This window comes from Rhagoletis pomonella, unplaced genomic scaffold (genome assembly GCF_013731165.1).
Source record: "Rhagoletis pomonella isolate Grant_MI unplaced genomic scaffold, Rhpom_1.0 Rhpom_scaffold_00002, whole genome shotgun sequence".
Lineage (NCBI taxonomy): Eukaryota > Metazoa > Arthropoda > Insecta > Diptera > Tephritidae > Rhagoletis > Rhagoletis pomonella.
The window spans coordinates 105,852,803-105,879,682 of NW_023458556.1; the positions used below are offsets into that span (position 1 = coordinate 105,852,803).

At 35.5% G+C, this 26,880-nt stretch overlaps 1 protein-coding gene across 2 annotated transcripts in view; it reads left to right on the forward strand.

Moving 5' to 3' along the window:
- The window catches only part of LOC118734297 (zinc finger CCCH domain-containing protein 18), a 214,910-nt gene that overhangs the window by 45,687 nt on the left and 142,343 nt on the right, over nucleotides 1-26,880 (forward strand). For both annotated transcript variants that reach the window (XM_036464013.1, XM_036464012.1), the window contains one exon: nucleotides 2,827-3,172. In XM_036464013.1, the coding sequence (XP_036319906.1) occupies nucleotides 2,869-3,172 (304 nt within the window). In that variant the 5' untranslated portion in view covers nucleotides 2,827-2,868. The remainder of the gene's footprint in view (nucleotides 1-2,826; nucleotides 3,173-26,880) is intronic.

The window sequence follows — 26,880 nt, forward strand, 5'->3', positions numbered from 1 at the left end:
CGGAAAATAATGGTTACGTTTTAAGTTTTATTTTTTGCTCGGAAAATGATGGTTACGTTTTAAGTTTTATTTTTTGCTCGGAAAATAATCGTTACGTTTTAAGTTTTATTTTTGCTCGGAAAATAATCGTTATTTCTTGACTTTTATTTTTTGCTCAGAAAATAAAACTTAATTTTTGCGTTATTTGCGGTCCCTGCTTTTTATTGCATTTTAAAGACGTGTTTGAGGTTGGGTCTAAATGGGAGGTATGCTTTAAAATACATCGATCTCGCCCATTTTTTTTTTTTCTTGATTATCTCTATAAATGTTGCACACGAAAAATTGAGGTTATACGCCGACTCCTTCTATTTTTCCAAAAAATGTGCGACGTTGAACACTTGAACAATCACAAAAAAAAATTTTAGACAAAAAAATTTCCATACCTATGTATTTGTCAATTTTATTGTGGCTATTAACATTTTTATTTTAATGTCTTTATTGAGCTTTGTACCACGATTTTGTTTATTAGGGAAGATTGAAAAAGCAACAACTTATGGTTGACTGATGCCGCTAGAACCAAACAGTTGCGTGCGAACTACAATAAAATCGACCTGATCAGCTTATTTTAACACATACCTCTTATGTAAACTTAACCTAAAAACCCCTTTAAAAATGCCATAAATGCCATTATTATAACCTTACCTTAAAAGTCGCAAATATGAGCTCCTGTACGCGCTTTCTAGTGAACACGTTGAGCGCATAGGCGGCGAGCGTGCATGACTCATGTTGCGTGCGCGCTGAGATAAATGTTGCTGTAAGTAATAAACAGAAAAGATTAACACATTTTTTTTTTAGAAATATTTTCTTCAATGCAGTTTTCGAAAATATTAACGAAATGAAAAACACTCAATGAGAACATATTTTTAATGCAACTTGAATATTTATATTTCTTTAATTTAAAAAAAAATTTCTAAATTGTAAAAATATTTTTTTTTTGTAAAAGCTGCAATGTCACTACCCCCTATGAATTTCCATACGATAGACGATATACGCTTGCAAGCGTATTGTATAAAATCAGTTATCGTATGTTCGTTTTCATACGCCCGACAGATGTATTATTGTGAATGGTTGTGGTTTTTGTTAACTTTTTATTGTGATCCAACACAAATCAGCCACACTAACTATCGGATTTCATACTATAAACATCGATTGGTAATAGGGATTAACAATGCAAGCGTTTATCGTGCATCGTATGAATTCATAATAGGGGGCTGGTTGGTTACGCTTACGAAAAAAAAAATCATCAACTTTCGTCAAATACTTTAAGAGGAAATGAGTTTTGAAAAAAAGATTGCTTATAAATGTAATTGCTTATAAAAAACTTTAAAAATTAAAATTTTTCAAAAAAAAATATCAAAATCTCTTTCACATCTATAAACCTCTCTACTCACAAATTTTCACGCAAAAATTCCAACTTGACTGAAATCCGAGGTCCAGTTGAGAAATTTTCACCCAGTATCGACTTTGGGTATTAGTTGAAAAAAAGTTAATTTTAATTTTTGTAGTCTCTATAGAGGAACCAAAATTTATATATGATATCTGTGACCGTGGTATTACCGATTGAAAGTATAAATCGCTCAGAGAAATTTGTCAGAAGAAAGTTTGCCTACAAAATTAAAACACTGCAGTATATGAGATTGGCCACAACTAAAGCGGCGACGAAGCTCCTGAGTCTCCATAGAGGAATCTGAACTTTGCCCCCTATGCGGCACGCCTTAACCGCCTCCAATCGGGACCAAAATTTATAAGTGATAGATGTCTTCTACGATAGTAGCATATACGTAGGGGTTGAGGCTTAGGAAATCTGATGTAAAAATTTGCTTCCTACATTTAGAGACCACCCTAATTTACATATATGAATAGTGGCGGAAAAATAAATAAGGACGGGCATTTTAACACGTTGGCTCTTTTTCTTTTGTTTATTTAATTTTTATTATTTTTTCACAAAAGCACAAACAAAAACTATATAAGTCCACATTTCAAACTTTGTTAAAAAATTAGGAAAATTCGACAGTTTCTTCAAAATTTCAAACTTTTTACTAAAAATTTTTAGAAAAAAATTCGTTTGCAAAATTCTGATCAAAAGTTGAAATTTTGAAGAAATTGTCGACTTTTCCCAATTTTTGTATATATATATATAAATATTTCATAATCCAAAGATCGGATCTAAACCAGATTAGTATGGGAACATCTCTGAGACACTACCTTTCTGATGTAAAAAGAATTATCGGATGACGTCGTCCAAAGTTATGGGTAGCATACATATAAAAAAAAAATAAAATAAAAAAATCTGAGGAACAGATAACCTCCTCCTTTTTTGGAAGTCGGTTAAAAAAGGGGTATGAGGACCGCTTGACTCGTACAACCTCAACCTCAACCTCAAAATTTCGAGTAAATTGCAAAAATTGAGAATTTTTGCCAGATTCGGATTCAGTGGGTCGAGATGCATGTCGGTAGGTGGGTCTGGTTAAAAGCACACACCCCTTTTTATGCCAGTGTATTGAGCTATATTTTTTAATAAAAATAATGAAAATTAAATAACAAAAAAAAAATAAGTAAAAAATTGCCAAAACTAGTTAAAATGTCGTTCCTTTCTATTTTTCCGCCATTGTATGCACATAAATATGCTCTCCGTCACTACTCATATTCAATATACACATGCTTCAACAAGAGTTAGAAAAAGCGGTGAAATGAGATACCTTTTTGGAACGATATGTTATATTGGATATAAGCCCTTAAAAAAATATAAAAAAACATATTGTATTATTATTGTGTTTTCATTCGCAGCGTTCCTGCTTTCGAGTAGTTTCAAAATTATTATAGCTGAAAATGGATTCGGATGATTCTAATCCGGGATCTTCGATTTCAAACTCGTCATCCATTTCGTCGGATAACTCCCGATCTTCCCCGGAACCAGTAAATGACGCTGAAGCTACCAATGCACTTAATATAGAGACAAGCGAGAATGTGGAAGGACAGGAATTGTCAAGGCCAAATTCGCGGTGTTCAAATGTTGGTCCGAATTCTCCACATTCGTCTTCAAAATCTGATTTTAATTCATCATCGTCTTCTTCGTCGAGCGATAATGAAAATGGTGGCATTAAATCACCGATTGGAAACTCTCCCGTAAAAAGTAAGTTGCTTTTATAAAATTAACTGAAGCGCATATGTACATATGTATATACACTGAAGAGCAAAACTGGAACAATAGAACGGAAAGTTAAGTTTGAGGTAATGTACTTCTTCAGTTTATTTGCTGTATGGTAATTCAAACTTGCATTTCACCTTACCGATGTTTAACTAAACGCTTGACCATAAAAATTTTAAGATTCGCATATGGAAACTCAGAAAAAAATGACCAAACCAAAATGAACTGGATTGTTCCAGTTTTGCACCCTCTTAGTAATTGCTGAATTTTATAATTCAAAGAGGAGTTCTGGCTCATTTCCTGCAATTTTGTAATCAAGGCGCGTCGAATTTTCGCTGTGAGTGCATTAAGTGCACATACCAAGCAAAAAGAACTTAAAGTTTTTGCACAACGGTCAGAAAGGGCACGCTGTAAAGAAAGAAATCATATCGGCCAAATTTCCGTTTTATGGTTATCTAAACAAGCGATAAAAGGGCGGACCTCAGTCTGCCAGGCTAGGCATATTTGAGGGTCTCTAAATGCCAATAAACTTTGGCAAATGACTGGACATTATGTAAGACATGGGAACAAGTTATTGCAGCACAAAGATAAAGAGGAGAAAGCCTGCTTTGACATCCAGAAAAATTTTTACTCAGAAACGCATTTTTACTAAGAAAAAACATTAGATTGGTATTATTTTGAAGCGGGAATTTACAAGTTCTTCATAAGCGACCACATTATTCCACCAAAATTTACTATTAATTAGGGTACGGCCCTAAATTTGTTAACTCTGAGGATAAAATTAAACGTTTTAAGTCGGAATATTGGCACTTGAACTCTGTGCACCTGCATCAGGGATACGCCTAACGTCCCAAAATATTTAAACGATTAGGTTTGTGTGTGTACATTTAATGATGTAGGGCCGTGTTACGCCTTAGGGAGTAAGAACTGTGGTAAAATCGATGGTAAAAAGAAAAGTGACAACAAATGAGCATTTTCAAAGAATTTGGCAATTTCTGAGGATATTTTTCGCAGGCTTTTATCAATTTTAACAGGACAATGATCAGAAATATCCCTGAAACTGGGGCCAAATAGGTATAAATCCCAAGTTTTTATAATCATGGAGTGACCTGCGTAAAGCCCAGAATTGATTCAACAGAAAACTTATGGAATTGTTTGAAAATGCCACTGTTCAATTGCGAAAATTCGCCCAATCGCATGCAAGACCTTGGGCATGGCGTTGAGGAAAACCGGTGCGCGTTCTCAACAGATTTCGGCTAAAACCTGGGCGAAAGTATCCCAAGATGGCCATAAAAGCTAAAATATTCAAATTGGTTATGGCCAATTTATTAAAAGTCAAGCAAATGGTAAAATTTTCTGTCGGGTGCAAAACTGGAACAATCTAGTTGCTACGTTTTTTTTTGCAATTTTCTTCTTTATCTGCTTGTATTAATTGTTGTTTTTATGGCCTTCTGATGAAATAAACATTGGAAATGTGAATTCCGAAACTAGATTACAAAAAAGTCTTCATATGTTGCGAATCGCAAGAAAATTCACATTATGTATTACTGTTCCGGTTTTGCTCCTCAGTGTATGGTTCTTAGATATTAACTCCTATAACTTACCCTAACGATAATGGTGAAAACTATCACCCGTGTTATGAAATCCGAGTCGGAATCGCATCGTAATTGGAATTCAATTCCGATTCGGAATTTAAATAGTGTTCTGCAACCCGAATGGAACTTTTGTTTCGAAGTTAATACCGAATCCGATTGCAGAGAAAAACGAACAAACTTCCTAGTTGTCAATTTTGTTTTGAAGTGTCGAATTTCATTTGAAAAAATTAAAAAGGTAAAGCAAAAATGTCAAATTGTTTTATTAGCTGTTTTGCTGAATAAAGCGCAGCAAAAAATTAAAAATTTAAGCAAAACATTTTGCGCGATCGTAGCAATCCCATGGAATTACCGAATTCTGCGTAAGTAGGATGCAAATAAAATTATAGTTTAAAAAACTAAAACCTCGCTATTATAATTTCCATTCGTACTGTCATCAGGTATGTAGCTTGAGAATAGAAATCGCTGCATCTTTTAGGCGTATCAATATTACATAGTTACATCCCGAGCTAATAAAAGGGAGGTAAAAACTGTTTTCTCTTGCGGCTCTTCAAACTATCATTTTATATTTTACAGCTTTCTTGCACTCTATAGGATAAAAAAACCGTCTGTAGGAATGGACTCGAACATTGCTTTGGGAAGGAGCACCATCTCCAAGGTAATACCAGAAATTTTTACCTTATGGAGCGGAGGCTTTGCTCAAGTGTATAAAAGTGTATAAAATTGTTCTGAGCAAGAGGGAGGGCCGCCAAAAGTTCTTTCTACGAACACGCAAACCACAAGATGGTTCTTTTTTTTTAACGGAAAAGGAAATCTTAGCATTAATGCGTTGGTTGTGAGTTTTCCAAATCACTTCATTTTATATGAAAAGGTTTTTGTAAAATTAATTTCTCATGTATTTCATTTTAGTTAGTGCTATTGATGCTTGTCTAGCCATGACTCCTTTATTTGGAACATGAGCAACGCAAGAAATTTTTTTATGATTAAGTATCGAGATGATGATCACATTTCGTGGTTATTGGACGAAGTCGTTTTTGTGTTTATTAGGAACCTTGCAAAACCAAGAAAGGTTTTGAAAATAATTGCTGTGTTGCTCCGCATAACAGTTGCCGTTACTACAGTCTTGATTATTAGTATGAAGAAGGTGAAGAAAACGATAGCGAAGTACCAAAGTAAATTAACTTGCAAGTGAAGCACAAAAAATTAGAAATGAAATTGCGAATAATAATAACTCTATTTTATTAAAAGCACTTTTGTAATTTAAACAATAAACAATTTACGCAAAAAAATAACCGTTTTACTCTTTTTAAATCCGAAACGTTTTCTAGCTCCACTTCTAGCTGTCGGCTTGTTCCACCAACGCTTCTTCCACTTTTTTATGGTGTTCTTATGGTGTATATATAACCATACATATATTATATCGTCGATGTTTTTTACGGGAGAGCGGAAAAGGTTTTTCTTTGAAGTCATTGCCTTGATAGGCGGTATTTTCTCTAGCTATTATGTTACAAATCTGTTGTTTTAATAGCGGTTTTATGATTATTATGCATAAATCTCGATGCCTGGAGTTCAGGGTTACCAAATCTAATTTTTGCCACAACGGCGATTTGTCGGTTTTGCAAAAACATCGACGATCTACATATATATTTGAATTAGACGCAACCATAGGGATTATAGCATTAAAAACTGTTTTGAAGTTAGTTGACCCTTCACTAGACCAGAACTTCCTAAAGTAGGTTCCGGGGAACCCAAGGGTTTCGTAGAAAAGTCCCAGGGCTCCGTGAAGTCATTAATTTTTGGAAGTTCAATAATTCAACATCTACATAAGTACAAATCGGGGACCAGCCATCATCGCTTAAAATTCGGCATGAATAAGCGATTTGAGTTGCACACGCAAAGAAAATTTCTATAAACAGCATGACCGAGACGCAATTATCCTTTTTCGAGTATATGTACTCGTAGTTGGTATCATTGTCGTATTGAGTGCCATGGCGTTGAGCGTTGTCAGCTTGCTGTAGCCTAATGATTAGAGGTGTCTTCTACCACTCCGAATAACGTGGGTTCGAGCTCTGGTCAAAGCAATATCGCAAAAAGTATAGAAAAAAGGTTTTTTTACAGCGGTCGCCCCTCGGCAGGCAATTGCAAACCTCCAAATGTATTTCTGCCATGAAAAAGCTTCTCATAAAATCCATTTGCCTTTCAAAGGCAGCGTAATACTGTATTATTGGAGTATCTAGCTCATACAATTGTTGAAAAGATCAGTGAAGTTACTAAATTTTTTCAGGGAATACCAACAGCCGTATTTTTGGCGAGACAAATTATCATCCTTTTAAAGAAAAGTTTTTTTCTAGATTACTTGTGTGGAAAAGAAAAGCATTGAATTACCAAATGAAATGTGATCTTCAGAGTTCTTCGACATTGAAACACACATTTCAGTCGGTGTCTCTGAATGAGTTTTGAGTTAGTGTTAGGAGTGAATACTATAAAGTAGCTAAAGAGCCTTTCTTAACTTTGCTTTCTTCTGTCACAACGTATCGCTATGAAACATTGTTTTCAGTTTATAATTATACAAAAACTAAATTTATGTCGAAATTGGATGCTACCCCAGAAATGCGCATGCAGCTTTTAGACATAATACCGAACTATAAAGCTAGAATTAATAGAACAGTTAAACATTTTCATTCTTTACATTAAAAGTTATAATAGTACATATGTATATACATACATATATCGTCACTAGACACGAATAAGGGCGCGCCATTGTTTTGACGGCGAAAAAGGACGCATTGACGAAAATGACGCGTAAGAAAAAGTTCGGCGAAAAAGGACGCGTAAACCTAGTTGACGGCGAAGAAAGATTTATACCCAGCCAAGGACTGTCACTGCAGCATTATTCCCCAAAATTCTTTGGGGAATGTACATTCTATTACACCCCCAAACATAGTTGACCGCGAGAATAAGTTTACGCGTCTTTATTTAGTAAATATGTATACATATATATGCACATTTCTAGTAAAAGTTTTTATTCATATTTGAATGGCAGTGCTTTGATGTTTAGTAATTTGATGTGGGGCCCCATAAAATTAAAGGTATTTAGTGAGGGTTCTATTATATTTAAAGTTTGGGAACTGCTGCACTAGACAAGTACATGAATGAATTGGATATGGATAATGGTGCATTTACATGGTATGAATCTGTTCATAAGCCGTATGAATTTTCCTATAAAAGAAGCACCAACTCTATGAAGAAATGAATGAAAGCGATATATATTTAACAATTTTGACTTGTATACTTGACAATATTTTTTTTGTAAACAACAAATAAAATAATTTTATTTCGTGCTAGCTTCGAAACCAGAAGCTTATTTTTTTGTTAAATGTGCTTTAAAACGGACCTACTGCCTATAAAGCCTTGTGGATTGCTATTTTTCCATATTTGTAATGCTTCAATTTAAACATCTTTGTGGAAAAACAGTTTTTTGTTCAGAATTGCTTGTTTACGAAACGTTTGGCATAAGTTGAAATCATAGGGATGCCGTTTTCTTCCGTTTCTCAGTGGATTTTATACTTGAAAAGGCACCAAAATATGTATGCAATACTTCTACATATCGTCGTTTAAAGTACAAAACCGCGTATCAAAAAAATTCATTTGCCTAAATTTTATAGGAGAGAATGAAACTTGTCCTAATTAAAAACGGTTCTCTCTTTTAAACTTAATAATCTTCCCTCATTATGTCTAAGTATCGATATTTTATTATAAATGGCTAAGGGCTTGATGTCAGGAGCTTCCGGTGACCAAATATATTTTTTGGCACAAATTTCAGTTCCGAGGTTTTGCAGAACCACGGTACACGCTTTTGTACTTTAAACTACGATATACATATTGGCGCTTGAACAATATGTTAGTGTTTGGCCTAGATTCTCCTCCGATATGCGGCGTGCGTGATTTTATCACACAAAGTAAAGGACAGTTTTACGCGGACTCCGAACGGAAATTGTATTTTATTGTGAAGTTGTTTCCATGACAGAATACAATCGGAGGTTTACTATTACCAACAGAGGGGCAACCACTATTAGAAAAAACTGGGCTTGAACTCAGGCTATGCGTAATGCTATACAGCAGCCGCCACTACTTTTACATATATTGATGGTATATTCAAAATACTATCCCGAACTTCGGAGTGTATATATGTAATATAAAAAAGGAAAAGAGGTACTATAAGAAAATGTACCCAAAATTCTGGAGCAAATGAAAAAATGCTGATTGAAAATAGTTCAAATGTATAAATTAAAAGATATAACTTAATAGGTTACAGCGCTAAACAAAAGGAAAAGTTAGAAAAAATAGCAATGCAGTTTGAAGGAAACATGAAGCCATAAAATGCTTGTTTGTTTCGCTAATTCTCTGAACCTTGTAAGATATGGCACTCTATTACTTGCAGTAGTTTGCAAATATTCACTAATGGTTCTAAAATCGCAAACATTTTCGTGGGATGTTTTTCTTTGATTTCGAATTGAAAATACGGCTGACTTCCAAAACGTCAATTGCTTTGCATAGGTACGAAGTATAAGGTTCCATAACGTCGGACTACAAAATATTGACAATGTATTTTGTTCCAAAACGCTGCCGAAAAGTTATCGAAACGCATTCGTGTTTTAGAAATGGAAAATTCAGAAAAATTGTCCATTGCTATATTGAATATTTAAAATATGCAATGTATATGGTTGCAATGTGTCGCAACTCTGCATATACAAACAGTTTGAATACCGCAGTATAACAGTTTCCAAACATTGTATTAATACGTTTTGGAAGTCAGCCTACATTACGATCATATTGTACCGAAATAAGTGCGGTATCCCTGCATTTTGTAAAAGCCAGAAATAAGCATAAACTGTATGAAAAAATGAAAGGGAGAAGTATACATGCTTTCCATGATTCAATAATGAAAGGTTTTGTAAGAAAAACTTTCTCTCGCTCTAATTTTATCAATGACACTCCCACCCTACTCCTAAAAACAAAAACAGTGATATTTCTTTTCCAAATTTCTTTGCAAGTTTTAAGAACATTTTTAAATTGTTAGTAGTGAAATTTTTACTTTTTAAATTTGAAGAAATGTTTGTTCTGCATTCGCTGGCGCCAACAAGACAAAATGGGTGAGAATCGTTGGACTACAGAAATTCAATGTTAAGAGACGAAATTCCCTTAAATGCCGAAATGTATTTGTCGATATTCGTGGAGACCTCTGCCAAGTCGCTGTAAAGTAAAGCGTTCAATGAGCCAACGAAGGTATTTAGGTATTGTACTCCACGACAGAATCCTGGTGTCTCCGAATGAGATTTTGACGCAATATAACATTGCCAAACCGCATCCATAGGCCCAATCGTCACACGACAGCTCGGTTTAGTCAATGGCGCGATGTAATTGCACACTTAAAAGGTGTACGCACGAGGCGAATGTTGGCTGGCGACCAACTTTATTGAAAGCGATTAGCTGAAAGTAGAATGCAAAGTTGAACAATACAAACGCCTTTTTATGGCGAATATTTTAATATTTTTTTATATTTTGATATTTTTAGTCATTCAAATTTTTTTTCGTGCAACCCGGCGGGAGTTGAACGCAAAAGTTGCCTGAAAAATCGCCTCGTGCGAAAGCCCCATTACGCCACTTCTCATTTGACGATGTAGATCACGTTCCCTATCTCAGTCGTTCAGTAGCTGCGTGCTCTGAGTTCGTCCGGCACCAATCGCCAACTGCGGCTGTGCAAGCCAGTGTTGAATATTTTCCCCAGAACATAAAAAGTGCGACATCAAAGAATTCGAAACAATCGAGCCATAACCGCGAAAGAAACGTAAGCTCCAAATTTTTTTATTTGCCGTTTTTTTGTTTAATAAATATTGCATATTTTCCGCAAACAAATAGCTTCTTCATGTCCATCAACTGGCAAACAAATACAACAAAAAAAAAGCTGAAAGTGGACCATCCATTCTCGAGTTATGCGCCATCTGACGTACGCAAGTTTGGTATAAACATAGAAATATTTATTTTTAATAACAATAGGGGGTTATATTCGATGTAAATAAGCTTGTTTAAATTAAATAATTAAATCAAATTCGTTTTTGTTTTAAAATACCACCATTCACTATTATCCACACGTTTTTATAGAATTTAGCTCCCATTTTAGGAAGTGTGATTGAATTCTTCCCCTTTTTCTTCTGCTTCCAAAAACCATCCCTGTGGGTGGGAGTGCCAAATTTTAGAAAAAAGCTACTTACAAAACCTTTAATAATTGAATCATGCATGCTTTCTATAATTTTCACTTATATGTATATTTGGCAAGTGTTTGTGTAAACAACAAAAAATACAAATTTTCATTTCTTTACCAGCTTGGAAAATATAGGCCTATTTTTACTTAAACGTGATATAAAGCTCATTAAAATGTTCTGTAATGTCTTGTAAGTTTGTTATCATAGTTCTTCGTATTTTCATTGTCCACTAAACGTGAGTGGCTTCAATTTAAAAAGTTCTAGTACAAAGAATTTCTTTGTTTTGAATTTGTTTGTTTGTTTTTAATTTTTAAAATTCGTACTTTTGACATGTATGTGAATGGCGGAGTTGCCGCTTTCCTCCTTTTCGGTGGGTTTTTATATTAAAAAGGCATCAAAATGGGAAAAAACCTCCTTGGTATCTCTGCATCTGTTAAACTTTTTATGGGAAGATGTATGCAAATCCAACTTGCTATAATTTCATATGCTTAACAGTATCACAACAGTATGTTTACAGTATCTCCCCATAATTTTTCATATGAAAAAATGTTTTATATGCATTTCACTCGATATCATTGAATTCCTCATTGGAACATGTAGTCCCTCTATTTTAGCGTATCAACAGTTCATATGGCTTCACACCATGTAAATGCACCATAACGTTTCCAAAACATTAAAAGTTCTTGTTATTCTTGCCCTGTGCACACTGCATTAAGTTTGTAGGCATTTGTTTTGCTCATTCCTAAGAGAGCTTTGGTTTTGAGTGGGTCGTAGAACACCCAGAACTGCCGGGCAATCCTGTAGGATCCTGTGCAGTTCCACCTGTGCCTTGCCTTCGAATGATAAATTTCGGTAATTTTTGTCTTAATCTCCCTGAGCGAAGCGCCCATGTCCACCGCGTTGGACATATCCAGTGCGGTGCCGCTTTTTGCTAGTTCGTCCGCTGCCCCGTTTCCGTAGATGCCCCTATGTACCGGGACCCATATTAGGGTAATTTCGTATTGATCTGAAATATTGGCCAGCTCTCTCCTACATTCATCCACTAGCTGATATCTAACAGAGTTAGAAGAAAGTGTCTGAATAGCCGCTTGGCTAACCGAGAGGATGTTCACTTGCGTTCTCGCGGGTACATTCTCTTTGATGTACCTTACTGCCTCCTTAATAGCAAACGTTTCGGCGTGGAAAACGCTTGCATAGTCTGGTAGGCGGTCTTCGACAGGATACAGTCAGTGGGCAGCGCTTTAATTTCAGAGGGCACGCAGTCTGATGGCGCTTTCAGCAGCTGAATTCTCGATGAAGATATCTATAGGTAATAAGTCAAGAAGGACGTTCAAAACGCCCTTCGGACAGGATCTCATTGCTCCTGTTACGCTAGCGGCTGATGACCTTTGAATTCCGCCTAGCTTTTTAACTACGTAATTCTTAGTAAGGGCTGGCACTCAGACCAGCGCCCCATTAGAGATTAGGGGTCGGACTATAGCTGTGTACATCCAGGCCACAATTCTTGGTTTCAAACCCCATCTGTTGCCCAACATTCTCTTGGGTGCATAGAGAGCCACCGTGGCCTTCCTAGCACGCTCCTCAATGTTTGGTTTCCAGTTAAGTTTGGGATCCAAAATAACTCCAAGGTATTTCACCTTCTTTGACAGATCCAGTTCCGTTCGTCGAAACCTTGGTAATTAGGTAATTTTGTTTTATTTGTGAAAAGCATAAGGTCAGTTTTCTCCGGGTTTACGCTAAGAGAACAGCTCATGGCCCAGGAATCTACTATCGTTAAAGTCCTTTCCATAATTTCACTATGACCGAAGGAAACTGACCCGATACCAGTATCGCTACATCGTCGGCGTAAGCCACCACTTTGATTCTCTGAGAGTCTAGCTTTACCGGTAGTTTGGTTAAGACCATGAGCCATTGTAACGGTGATAACAACGCCTATCACTGCATATACGGCCCTGCCTTGGTACCCCAATTCGGCATGTATTACTCTGCTCCTTTGCAGAGACACTAACCAAGACCGGAAACAGTGATAAATCCCTGTTTCGATAAGCGCCTCATGGATGGAATATACACTGACATTATTAAAGGCCCCCTCGATGTCTATAAAGGACGCCATTGTAAATTGTTTATAGTAGAGCGAACTCTCAATTGTACGTACCACTTCATGTAGGACAGTCTCCGTTGGCTTCCCTTTCAAGTACGCATGTTGAGAGCATGATAAATTTTACGTCTTGTCCCTAACATACAGATCCAACAGCCTCTCAAACGTTTTGAGCACAAAGGGCATTAGGCTTATTGGTCGGAAATCTTTAGCATTGCCATGGCTCCGTTTTCCCGCTTTAGGAATAAAAATTACTTTAATCTTCCTCCAGCTTAACGGAACGTGTTTCAGTATTAGGCACCCTCTAAAAATTGTTTCTAGGACTGGAATGACCATCTCAGAAGCTTTCTGAAGCATGACTGGTAGTATTCGGTCCATACCCGGTGATTTATAGGGTGAGAAGCTGAAGATAGCAAATTTTATCTTTTCCCTTTCCAGTAGCTCCTCTAAGAGGTCCTCGGGGAGGATTGGTATATGGTCTGGGGCATCGGTTTCCACTACATCGATTTTGCACCCTGGAAAATGTGTATTCAGAAGGATATCCAGCGACTCTCCAGCCGACTCGGTCCATGAACCATGTGTTATATATGTTGACTGTGAGTGCCCTTTGGCAAGGATTTTGCTTAATCTCGCCGATTCCTTGGATTCCCTGGCCTCCTTGGCGTCCCGTTTCGCTTTTTTGTATTTCTTTAGGTTCTCTCTGTATAGGTCTCATACTTTAATCCAGTAGCATTCATGGAAGGATTTTCTTACTTGCTTCCGTAGCGCTGTAAGGTTCCCATTCCACCAAGATGTGCGCGCTTTCTTGCCATACCTCAGAGGACAAGCCTTCGTAAGGACCTTTCCGAAGGCCTTATTCAGGCTATCCGCTTTGGCGTCCAGCTCGCCCCTTGTAGGAATGTCTTCAACTGGTAGTTTCTCCAATTCTTTTTCAATAACCTTTTGAAATAAGTCCCAATCTGTTTTACGAGGGTTTTTTAAGGGAGAAGGCGTATCCGCCGCAATATTTAACTCAAAGAGTATTCGACGGTGGTCCGAGAGGGTCTGTTCGTCGGATACTCTCCACTTATTGACCTTTAGGCTCCCCTCGGTCAGCAGAGTTAGGTCTAGGACCTCTTCCCAACCGCAAAAATCAGGGGTACTATGAAATATTACAAATCCTAAACATAGAATTAATAATAAATTGAAATAGTGACAGCTCTTTCGTTGGTTTCCGAGCTGCCCCATAATGTATGTCGTGAATTGGCATCGCAGCCGAGTAACACAGGACTAGCTCCTGCTAGCCTTTGTAAAGTGACGACTTCCTGTGGCGGACACGGCCTGTCGTGCGCCATGTATACGGATGATATAAGACAGCTTTGTTAATTCATCAACTCCAAGTTGACGACTGTAGTATCCGGTGAGCTGAAATTGGAACATAAGAAAGCTTTAATATGTTTTTTAACCAATACACACGCGCGGGGTTTACCTGATATACTAGTGTAGAAAAGGTTATAGCGGGCGTCGGTGAGTCCCTTAACCTCTAGGTCCCTTACCCAAGGTTCCTGTATCAACGAGATGTCGATGTTCTTCCTCCTTTAGGAAAACAAGGAGCTTGTCCGAGGCAGCTTTAGAGTGCCCAAGATTTGCCTGGACCACCTTCATCGGCCTGGACCTTGCCGGGCATCGGAGGGGACCGTTAGCGACCAGTTCTTTAAGCACTACTGGCCATTCATCCATCGGCACGGGTACCTCAACACCACTGACTTAAAGTGCTTTCCAGAGGAGGGGTGATAGGTAAGGGGGGGGAGGCGGTTAAAGGAATCGGTTGGGTTGGGGAACGTCGGTGCGGGCGCCTGCGCATTGGAGCTGCAGCCCACGGCCGTCACGCGAACTACGGGTGAGCAGCCGCAGACTCCAGTTCTATACCCCAGTTCCTTGGTTCATGGTGCTGTGCCCGGCACACCAGTATGACTGACATAGCATCACTTAAGCCCCATCCGCAGCGGCAAGGAGACCGATATGATGAGGAAATTTTTTATTGTAGGATGATTTTTAACTGATCTTTTAAGATCTTCATTTTTAGCTCAAATCATTTGGTTATGATGACAGAATGAGAATTTTGAGAAATGTTGGATGGGCGCGGACTTTTGGGTCAAACCTTATCCAAGCTCACCGTGTACAGTTAAAAAACACCCTCTTTAAGAGATAAATTAAATAAAGGCTGTTAACGGCTCATAGAGATAATCAATTTTGAATTAAATAGAAATAAATAGAAAATATTACGAAGCTTATTTGCGTAAAGTCAAACGGCGCATAATATATAACCCCGTACGTGGATTCCCATCCGCCATGAGGTACCAAAATGCCGTCTCTAGTGATAATAAAATAGTTTCTAACATGTTCGCACAGTTTTTTTTTAAATCCAATTACTCCATTAATTCCCATGCTAACATTGACTATCCTTTTAAACTATGTCCAATTACCTCAATACATATCCCAGTAATATCTCTGGATGATTTAGTAGTTTATCTGAAATCCTTAAAGCAGTCCTTTAGTTATGGTCCTGATCAGATCCGTACTTGTTGTCTTAAAGCTTAAACAGACGGCAGTGTTGATCCGGATCAACTCGGGAATTAACAGCGGTTGATCCGTTTTTAACGGCTCATAGAGATAATCAATTTTGAATTAAATAGAAATAAATAGAAAATATTACGAAGTTAATTGCGTAAAGTCAAACGGCGCATAATATATAACCCCGTACGTGGATTCCCATCCGCCATGAGGTACCAAAATGCCGTCTCTAGTGATAATAAAATAGTTTCTAACATGTTCGCACAGTTTTTTTTAAATCCAATTACTCCATTAATTCCCATGCTAACATTGACTATCCTTTTAAACTATGTCCAATTACCTCAATACATATCCCAGTAATATCTCTGGATGATTTAGTAGTTTATCTGAAATCCTTAAAGCAGTCCTTTAGTTATGGTCCTGATCAGATCCGTACTTGTTGTCTTAAAGCTTAAACAGACGGCAGTGTTGATCCGGATCAACTCGGGAATTAACTGCGGTTGATCCGTTGTTGCACGCGCTAGACGCGAAAGGTACGACATCATTGTCAATGAGGTTCCATGATATATTTGGTAAATTAAAATCACCCAACACAATCATTGAATCAGAGGGTTTAGTGAATAAATTAACTGATTTAAGTAAAGAGGCGTGTTGTGAATACGCCGATATGTCAGATCGGGGCGGAATATAGCATAGAACTAAGTAAATAAACCCTTTTCCAACCTGTACATGAATGCATTTGAATTCTGCAGATTAAATGTGTGGAAGACTAACTTCTTCAGATGGTATTGAAAAGTCTACAGCGAAGAGTACGCCACCGCCGATTCTTTTCTATAGATATGATAATTATTTGGAGGAATCTCTGAAGGTAAATGTGAGGTTTGAGCCAAGTTTCAGTGAAAGAAGGTATATTATAATAACATTAAAGGCCTTTAAGATATAAGTTCTTTAATTTAGCATTGAAACCTCTTACATTTTGGTAATAAGCTTACTTAAAGCAGACTTAATAATTAATTTTTTGATTCAGTGTTATTACGGGGAATATCAGCGAAGTTATTATCTTTTTTGGGCCTATATTCGAATTCACAAACGAAAGCTCCGGGGCCAAAAAGAACTACTAAGCAGCGCATCAAAATTTTCGTCATTTTTAAATTAAGCAATATTTCTTTCGTATTTAAAATTAAATTTTCTGATGCTTACGTCCAAAGTTTTAATTTTGAACGAGATGTAAAACTTTATATCGTCTTCGGAAGTGTCTCTCGAACATCTAGATACAAAGATCGATTTCTTTGGTAGAACCACAACCAGTTTCCTTGTATCAGACTCGAGTACCGGAGGAAGGGGTTGAGTTACTGCGTTAGTAATTGAGGGTAGGGAAGGCGGTGGAGGCTTAGAAGACTATGCCACCACTTCAATGGGGGGAGGCGAAGATACTTCAGACTCGTTACTATTATAAGCAGATTTCGTTACACGCTCTTTTGAGGATGAGGATTCTGATGTTGGAGGACATGGAGAAGAAAGATTAATTAAGTCAGTCGGAAGATTGTTCTGACGTGGGACGATAATAATTTCATTAGATGGACTATGAACACGCTTACGTTTAGGCGCACAGTTATCCTTAACACATTTTGAAGGTATCTAAGCATTTAATACGACGTTTCCACGATTCGTAATTCACTCTCTCGTTCGTAAATCGCTCTCCCATTCGTCATTCGCTCTCCCATTCGTCATTCGCTCTCCCATTCGTCATTCGCCATCCAATTACCCTTCGAATTATGTAATTCGCCATACAAAACTTTGAGAGCGAATTACCTCATTTGTAGGTAATTCAGATCGAATTGCCATGCGAATGACGAACGAACCGGTGCCTTCTCTAAAATTTATCGGAAATATATCGGAAGTTTTCACGGCCGTGTTCCATTTGCTGGCACCTTTTCTAGCTCCTGGAAAATTTATTAATAAATATTCTCTATATAAATTAAAATATTTTATAATGACTTAAATGTTTGCTCCATCTTCGATATTTGCAGTTCACAAAAAAAATAAATAGCGAAGAACAAAAACAAGAAGTAGAGCTGCCAAACGAATTACGAATGTGTGGCGTGGAAACAGGGTAATTCACGAATTACTTAGCGAATTACTTAGAGAGCGAATTACGAATCGTGGAAACATCGTATAAAAGATTTAAACACATTTTCATAATGCTTAAATTTCTCGGTCAGTACTGACAATTCTCTTCCTATTTCTGTAAAACCATTTCTGATTTGCTTAAATAACTTAAATAGATCAGCTTCGGTTGACCTGCACTTTCAGCAAGACCAGCACATCTCAGATGGCAAATACCATTACAAAGCCAGCACGAACGATAAGTAGCGTTCAGAATCGCTTTTAACAGGACAGTTATCAAGATCACACTTCATATTGGAAAATTTAATGAACACTTATCGTCACTAGACACGAATAAAGGCGCGCCATTGTTTTGACGGTGAAAAAGGACGCACTGACAAAAACAAAAAAAAACTTCGGAGAAAAAAACGCGTAAACCTAGTTGACGGCGAAGAAAACCGCGTAAACATAGATTTATACATAGCCCAGGAATGCCACTTCAAGCATTATTCCCCAAAACTTTTTTGGGAATGTACAAACAATTACACCCGCAAACATAGTTGACCGTGAAAATAACTTTACGCGTCTTTCTTCACTGTCAAAATTGGTTAACGCGTCTTTCTTCGCCGTCGACTAGGTTTAGACGCCTTTCTTCGCTGATTTTTTTATGCGTCTTTTTTCGCGGTCAACTTTTGAGCTACCGCCTTTATTCGTGTCTAGTGACGTTATGTTAATAAAAAGGCAAACAAAATAACAGTTTAGGAGCTGATGTATTTAGCTTTAAAATATATGTAGCGAACAGTTCGAGTATCACTGTGTTATGACCAAGGTTAGGATTTTAAGGCACTAAAAACTTGAGAGCTTTCAAAAAAGGCAAAAAAATCCATTTATTTTTTAATTTTGTTATATACATAGATTGGCATGCAATTGGCATGTGCAATTGAATATATAAAAAAATACATATAGTAGTAAAAAAATAATAGCCGAACCACTTGCCAAGTTTTAACATACTATTTTTGTTGTTATTTAATTTTGGTTATTTTTTATATAAAAAATCATATATGTAATACTCCTATATTGGCAGTAACAGCTAGTACCGTCCGAAAACATTACAGTAAAGATATATAAATAAACACGTACACGTTCATTTATAAATACACACGTACACAATACATGCACAAAAACAGTACTCACGTACATAATAGATACACAAAAACGGTACTAGACTGTCTCGTTTTGATTTCGAAATTTTTACACATTGAAATAGCTTACTGCCAATATAAAAGTATTACATATGGGCGAATCCGAGAAATAGTCAAAATCGCAAAAAATGCATGCAACTCGAATTCTCTCATTTTTGCGTCAAAAAAGGCATAGCACAACATCTTCTTATTTCATCTTTCTTTTCATATTTATTTGAGAAATCTGATTTGCCCCTCTTTAAGCACTAAATTTTTTACTAAAATACAACAATATCGCTTTAAAAAATCATTTTTTCAACGGAAAAAAGAGTAACGTCCCATCCTCAACCTTTAGTTTGCATTTATATCACATTTTGTAAACTTCATTATTTTCTCTTTGTTTGTGTTTTTGTAGATTGTGCTCTCATACTCAGAATCTTTCTAGAATATCTAATTAATAAAGCTCTAAATTTTTACGAAAATTTGTTGGTTTTTTTAATATTGCACAACGATTTAAAGCACTGTCACTCGATTTGTTCATTTGTACAAATTTGTACTTTTTTATATTGGACTATTGGTACAAAAATAAATTGGAGTCGTCGTTTTTTGTAGTCAGCGATCTTCTATTGAAAATTTGTAACAAATTATTTTTCGTGATTGGGATAAAGAAAAATATTTGGTTATATTTTTTTCGACCACTGTACATAAATTGACTATGATTACTCGGCTGTGCTATCATAGTAGCACAATGCCACTAAGTGCATTTTAAAATTTTCAGGCAATAGCCTTATGCGATTATAGCGAGGTATGATTTGAAGGAACTAATGCCCATCTCCACATCTACAGATACTAAACTCCATTCCAAAGCTCGTTCGATTCGGCGTTATTTAACAATTAAGTAATAGGTTATGGTTGTTGTTGTTGTAACAGCATACAAACTCCCCAAAGACTTTTTGGGGAGTGTTGCTGGAGTGACAGTCCTTGGCCAGATATAAATCTGGGTCGTTCCGGTTACGTAGACCCGACTGTCGTGGGAACGACGAATATATAGTACTATGTATGAATATATGAAGCATTAAGATAAGATTGAATAGGTTATGGTGTTATTTTGTCGTGATTTACTTTTATTCCACATCAGTCAAAAGTATGTTTTCCCCCAATTCTTCTATATAGCCGTGGATTTTCACGGAATTATAACAAGCGGCGTTAGGCATATTAAATATTCGCAAATATTTGATTTCAAACAAAATACGGGCACGAATTTCAAAATTTTGAACCTAATTGACAAGAAACTCACCACTAAAGGCGTATTCATATAAGGTGGTAGTGGCAGCACAAAAGCAAAAAACTACACTAACAAATTATACCCACAATGGCAATAAGAACAATACAAACGTAAATGAACACATAATGACACAGTACGAAAATCTAATTTCGCCGGTAACGCCGCCTTTTATGAATTCACCATGTCCTGAAGGAACGAATTCCAGTGTTGTACAACATAAAAGTATAAAGTGATAATTATTAAAAAGGCAAAACATGCAGAAAAGGCAGAAAAAAGCGTTCAAAAAAGGCAAAATTAAAATTTTAATGTTTAATTAAGGAATACATAAAACGTGTGATTCTTTAATTTGTTTACAGATACGACCAAGCAGACAAAATAGGCAAATGCCTTAAAATTCTAACCCTGGTTATGACACTTAATAAACGCAACGCAAACAGCTGTGACAAGAATTACTAAAGCAGGTAAACAAAAAGAGCAAAACAAATGTGCAAAAACTAGGGCTGTGCGATTATTCGATTACTCGAGCAAGTTGGTTTATCAATTATTCGGTTAATCAATTACTCGAGTAATCAAGATTTTGATTACTCAAAACGATGATTAATCGAGTTACTTGAAATTTGATTACTCAAAAAAAATAATTTTGCTCGTTAAAAGAGTTTGCTTTGGAAAATGTTTATTTTCTTTTTTACATTCTGTATATGAAAAAAAATTTTCGTTGTAATTTTTGAAAACAGAAACGTTGTTTTCAAAGTATCAAGGAACTTTTAACTACTTTATACATATGTAAAGAGTTGAAATGTTGATTACTCATTTTACTCGAAATGTTGATTAATCATAAAGCAAATTACTCAAATATTTTTTTTTTGGGTAATCAAAAATCTTGATTACTCGAGTAACTAAAGTTTTGAGTAATCATAATTTCCAATTAATCGAATAATTGAGATATTATGATTAATTAATTACTTATAATTAATTAATTACTTATAAATAATTAAAATTTTGAGTAATCAATTAATCGCACAGCCCTAGCAAAAACAAAAACGATTGCAGTTACAAAGAAATTACAACAAAAATGACTCGGCAAAATTAGATGTATGCTAGTGACATCTAATTAAATTTAATATAAAACACAATAACATTCACTTAGCTTTATTTCTTTGCACACCAAGATGCTCATTGGCACTTTTTATCTCAACTATAACTCAAAATTAGCACAAAAAACTTTGCAAATAGAAAGGCAAAGCAGAGCGCAATATAAGTTCAACCTCACAGTTTGACGTTTGCGACAAACGAAAATGAGCGATACTTTCAACAAAAAAAATTGCCAAAAATTATTGGTAAGTCCTAGCTACCGCAGACCTGCACTTTATTGTATTAAAATTGAATGGGCTAAAACACTGCATACTGATTTTTTTAAACAGTCTAATTAAAGGGTGCAACATTTTAATGAAAATTTGCAGAATTTTCTTAAAATTTTCACAAGATTTGGAACTCTGATTTTTAAGGTTCTGTCAAATGAACCATATTTTTATAAAAAATTAGCGAAAAATAAAATATTTAAGAAATAGTTGTCCGTATTGCAAAAAACTCGCTGTACCTAAACTTTATTGACTGACTGTATATGTCAATGTGACGGGTGTGACGAGTACGCAAACTAAATTAGCTACTCATTTTATCAGAGTTTTACCGCTAATTATGTCTTCTGCTTATGGTTTTAAACAATTTATTGTATAGTTAATTAAACATTTTCAACATTTACGCCGAAATTGCTTACCTCTATTTGAAATTATAGATTATATGTATGTTCCAAATTGACTTTGGGTGTGACAAGTTGAGCATGAATTAATAAAGATTCTGGCATCTAAAGACGGATTATCCTTGCTCGTACTCTTCATCTCCCCTGTCTGAGTAGACGTAATTTTAAAGTACCTTATTTTTAAATAGTACTACACTTTTCGTGAGGCTGTTAGGAGTCAAACTGTATAAAATACTGTTTTTACGCTAACGAGTGAATTAATGGCTTTTTTGTATCTCTGGCAGCATAGCTAAGTTTTCTTATCGCTCGAGCAATATCTCTTTATGATGCTCACAAACAGATATATGATACATTTCAGATTAGCAGATAAGTAATCGTAGCAGTCCTTGGCCGAGTTTGTTAAAACTTGTCTAACTTTGAATTTTGACAGATGTGACACATGTGACTTAAAAGCAATTCGCACATATTGCCTATGTCATAGCGTTACTTTCATCAGCTTTTTTACACTGTGCAAGAAGCATTTTCCTTCAAAAAATAATATTGTGTATTTTGTGATGAACGTGACCTTAAAATATGCTTTGCTTCAATATATGTACATATGTATAATAAAATATTCAGTACTTGCCCGAAAAACTTTAAAATTACACTGTTACAATCCTGACGAATTGTTCTCTCCATTGACCATTAATAAACTACGAAAATCAGTCTTGTAAATTTTAAAGAAATTTAACTTATATGAGTTTTAAATGGTACAAAACAAAAGTTATAAGAAATCTGATTTTAAGATAAATTTCGAAATTTTAACTTTCAGTCGTGAAAGTTTGAGTTATTCATATATTTTTAGTACTTCTATTTTGGCAGTAATCTATCTGCGCAATGTGTTTGGATTCAGGAATCAAAGGGAGATAATGTACGTTTAGCGCATGGTGAAATTATACCAGGTGTAGTAATAAGAGCAAGAAAAAGATTTGACACAATCTTATTTGAAAATTTGCCTTAACATTTTTTTATAAAATGTAGTATTCTGTTCCTGTTTCACGTGAAAACGCTGTGAAATTGCATATAAAATTTCTTTCTGTGAAATAAGTGTGAAATTCCACAACATTTCCTCAGCAAAAGCATAGTATTTTGTTCCTGTTTCACGTGAAAAAGCTGTCAAATTGCATATGAAAATTCTTTCTGAGAAATAGTGTGAAATTCCCCACCATTTCCTCAGCAAAGTAGTATTCTATTCACGCTGTGAAAAAGCTTGCAACATGAAGCTAGCTGCTAGCAGCACAATTTCCATAGCAATTTGAAATACACATGTACATTTTAAATTTTGCGAAAACTGACAGCTTATAGAATTCAGTAGCGGCGAACACAAAGGGAGGTTACGGGTTAAACCTTACCCAAACCGACAGTAAAACTTTATTTCACGTACAAGAAAATTGCGGATGATTACTTATCAGAGCCGAAAGGTTTAAGCTTTTGCTTGGAATTGCTTATTTTGCTTATTCAGGGTCTCCAAGCTTAATTTTAACGATCAGGCTTATTTTTCTTATTTCAATGTATAAAGCAAAGTACGGACCTTTTAAGTAAATGGTCAAGATATAAATTGCTATTATTTCATGTGTGTGAATAGTAATGTCCAAGGAGTTTTGACATACCTATGATATTTTACAGCCTGCCGTCTCACTTTTCCTTACGAAATAATGGAACGGTCATATATTTCTGTTGAAAACAAGGGTGCCTTGTACTCTCCACAAACAAACTTTAGCAAACCATAGTAGAAAGCGGTGCAAATTTCTTAAGATCTTCGTATTGCTTAAGAAAATACGGCGCAGTAAATTTTTCTTGACCATTTCTTGGGCTCTTTTTTTAACCGTTGAACTAAAGAAAGGTTTACAAATAATAACATAAAAAATTTGGTTTTCATAAATCCGTAACTTCAATTGCATTTCTGCTTGTATACAAAAATTTAAAATCAATGGTTCGTCTCTACGGGAAGGCAATGGTATTATTGAAGAGATTAAAACAAGTAATTTTTAGCAAAAAAAAAAAACCGACTTAAAAAAAATATATATATATATATATATTTCATGATCCAATGATCGGATCTAAACCAAATTAGTATGGGACCACCCCTGAGACACTACCTTTCCGTTGCAAAAAGAATTATTGAAATCGGTTGACGTGGTGCAAAGTTATGCGGTAACATACATAAAAAAAAAAAAAAAAAAAAGATTCCGACGAACTGATAACCTCCTCCTTTTTTGGAAGTCGGTTAATAATTTAGCTCAAATGGAGAATAACGAATATTTAAAAAAATTAAAACGACAAGCGCAGAACTCCATTCTTTGAGAATATCAAGCAACACTTGTATGCCCATTGTAATTTTCCAATCCTTGAAATAAAGTGAATAAAAAACAAAACATTAAACTGTACTTAATTTTTGTTGCTTTGCGGCCCTGCTTGATATCATTTGACTGGTTCGAACACTCCAAGAGTTTGATAAATATTTTAGTAATTGAACTAATGTTTGTACTTAAGGGTATATGCCACAAATATGATTGCAAAGGAAAAAGATCTAAAAATTTTCAAAAACCGTTCCGCAGGGCATGTGTTCAAGTCCAGTTTCCGACCAACATCAAAAAATAAAATAAACAAAAAAGTATTTCTGCCATTCAAAACTTAAAACTGTCGGTCCCTCCCCTTTGTGTGACAGCATCAAGGCGCACGCCACGAATCGGAGGTGAAGCTAACAACAGATTCCTTATTGTTGCCATATTAATTGTCTTATTCAATAAAACCATTAGCTAGCTATTATATTAGGTAGTCTTTGCTCTGTGTAGAACTGCATTGATGTTGCAAATAATCTTCTTCTTGAAGTAAATGAAATGCGCGAGCAACCTGGAGACTTGTTTAGTTCCATTTTTTAACAGAGAAATCAAACATCGTAATTGTGCAAAAAGAAAATTTTACTTCATTCTCTGAACTTTACACAATGTAGAAAACCTAACAGCCGCACTCAGAGTCATTTAATGATTACATAACGTTTTCCTCAGTAACGTTTTTAAAAAATTCCCTCAGGGTCAGTTAATAATTCATTAACAGCATTTAATGAACATTAAAGTTAAGTAAAGAAAAACCATTACTTAACTTTTTAACGAAAGATTATAAAATTTGTTGTTTGGTTTGTTTTCAATTTCAATTTCGCTAACGTTGCTGTAACCGTCGCAATCGCGCAGTAAGCAGAGCACTGGCGTGCCATTCGAGAGATCCGAGTTCAATCCTCGATAACGGAATACTTTTTTCTTTTCTAAATTAATTTTTTTTCATTTAATTTTCAAGTTTTATTGTTTAAAAAATAAATATTTTTTTATTTCATTCAATATTTAGGAACTTGTTTAATTGATTTTTTGCTTTTCTTAAATAGATTTTTAGTTTTTAGTTGATCTTTCAATTAGTCATTCGAAATACAGAAAAGAGCTTTAAAGATTCTTGTCGCAATATAGACTTTTGTCTTTCGAAAGACTGTGGTGAGATGAAAGGCAGATACCAGAATTGGCCTGTTAGTTGTTTTGTTTGTCTGTTTGCAGTTTCTAAAAATTAAATTAAATAAAAAAATTAGTTTTCTTTTAAAAACAATAAAATTTCCAAAAAAAAAAATTAAAAAACTAAATTAAATAAAAATTTCTAAAAATTTAACAAAACAATAAAATAATAAACAAAAAAAGGAAAAAGAAAGTTTTCTGTAGTAGGGCTCCAACTTGGATCTCTCGAATGGTACGCCAGCGCTCTACTCCCTAGGCCAATGTGACTGTTTACGTAGTGTGCGCAAAATGATATAAATACTTATTTTTATATTTGATTCCAAACTCAACGAAAAAAGTGAGTGATGCCACAAAAAGAAGGGCCGCAACTTGGGCCATACTTAAACTTCCTGAGCCCTTATCTTTTAACTCTGAGAGGAAACATTACTTAACATATTTAACGATCATTAGTTAAGTGCCCATTCGAGCTAATTTAATGAATGTGGCTGACTTCCAAAACGTCCCAATACAATGTTTGGAGACTGTTATACTGCGGTATTCAAACTGTTTGTATATGCAGAGTTGCGACACATTGCAACCTTATACATTGCATATTTTAAATATTCAATTTAGCAATGAACAATTTTTCTGAATTTTACATTTTTAAAACACCAATGGTAACCAAAAGCAAACGAAGCATCAACTTTGTTACTGATGCGCTGATTGCTCTAGCGATGCGTTTCGATAACTTTTCGAATGCGTTTTGGAAAAGTATACATTATCAACAGTTTGTAGCTCGGAGTTATGGGACATTATACTTTGTACGTATGCAAAGCAATTGACGTTTTGGAAGTCAGCCTGTTTCTGAGTGCGGCTGTAAGAAATGTAATAAAATAAGATATATTAAAACTCCCTCCAAAATCTTCTACAACAGACGCCCCTGATTTACACAAATAAGTTTGATTTGAAATTGTTTTTTCTTTTGATTATGTTTATACTTTACTATTTGATGTGTCAAAATTTCATATGAAAAAAATATCGTCCCGTCTCTGCGTTGACCTCGTATCTGCAATAGAGTTATTCTAGAGAGTGAAAGAAACAAAGCTAATTTTCTTGCCCTAGGATACAATAAACGCATGTTTTATTTAATATTTCTGGTTCTACTAACACTAGGGAGCACCCACATAACCCAGCAAACATTTGGAGTCATAAATGAGTCTTTAAGGAGTCCTATTTTGGAGCCTTTACACTCATAATGAGCTCATTTAAGAGTTCGATATGAGGGTGTTTCCCTTCCTCCGAAGGTCGACTTATATAAGCTTAAATTCATACATCAAATGAGTC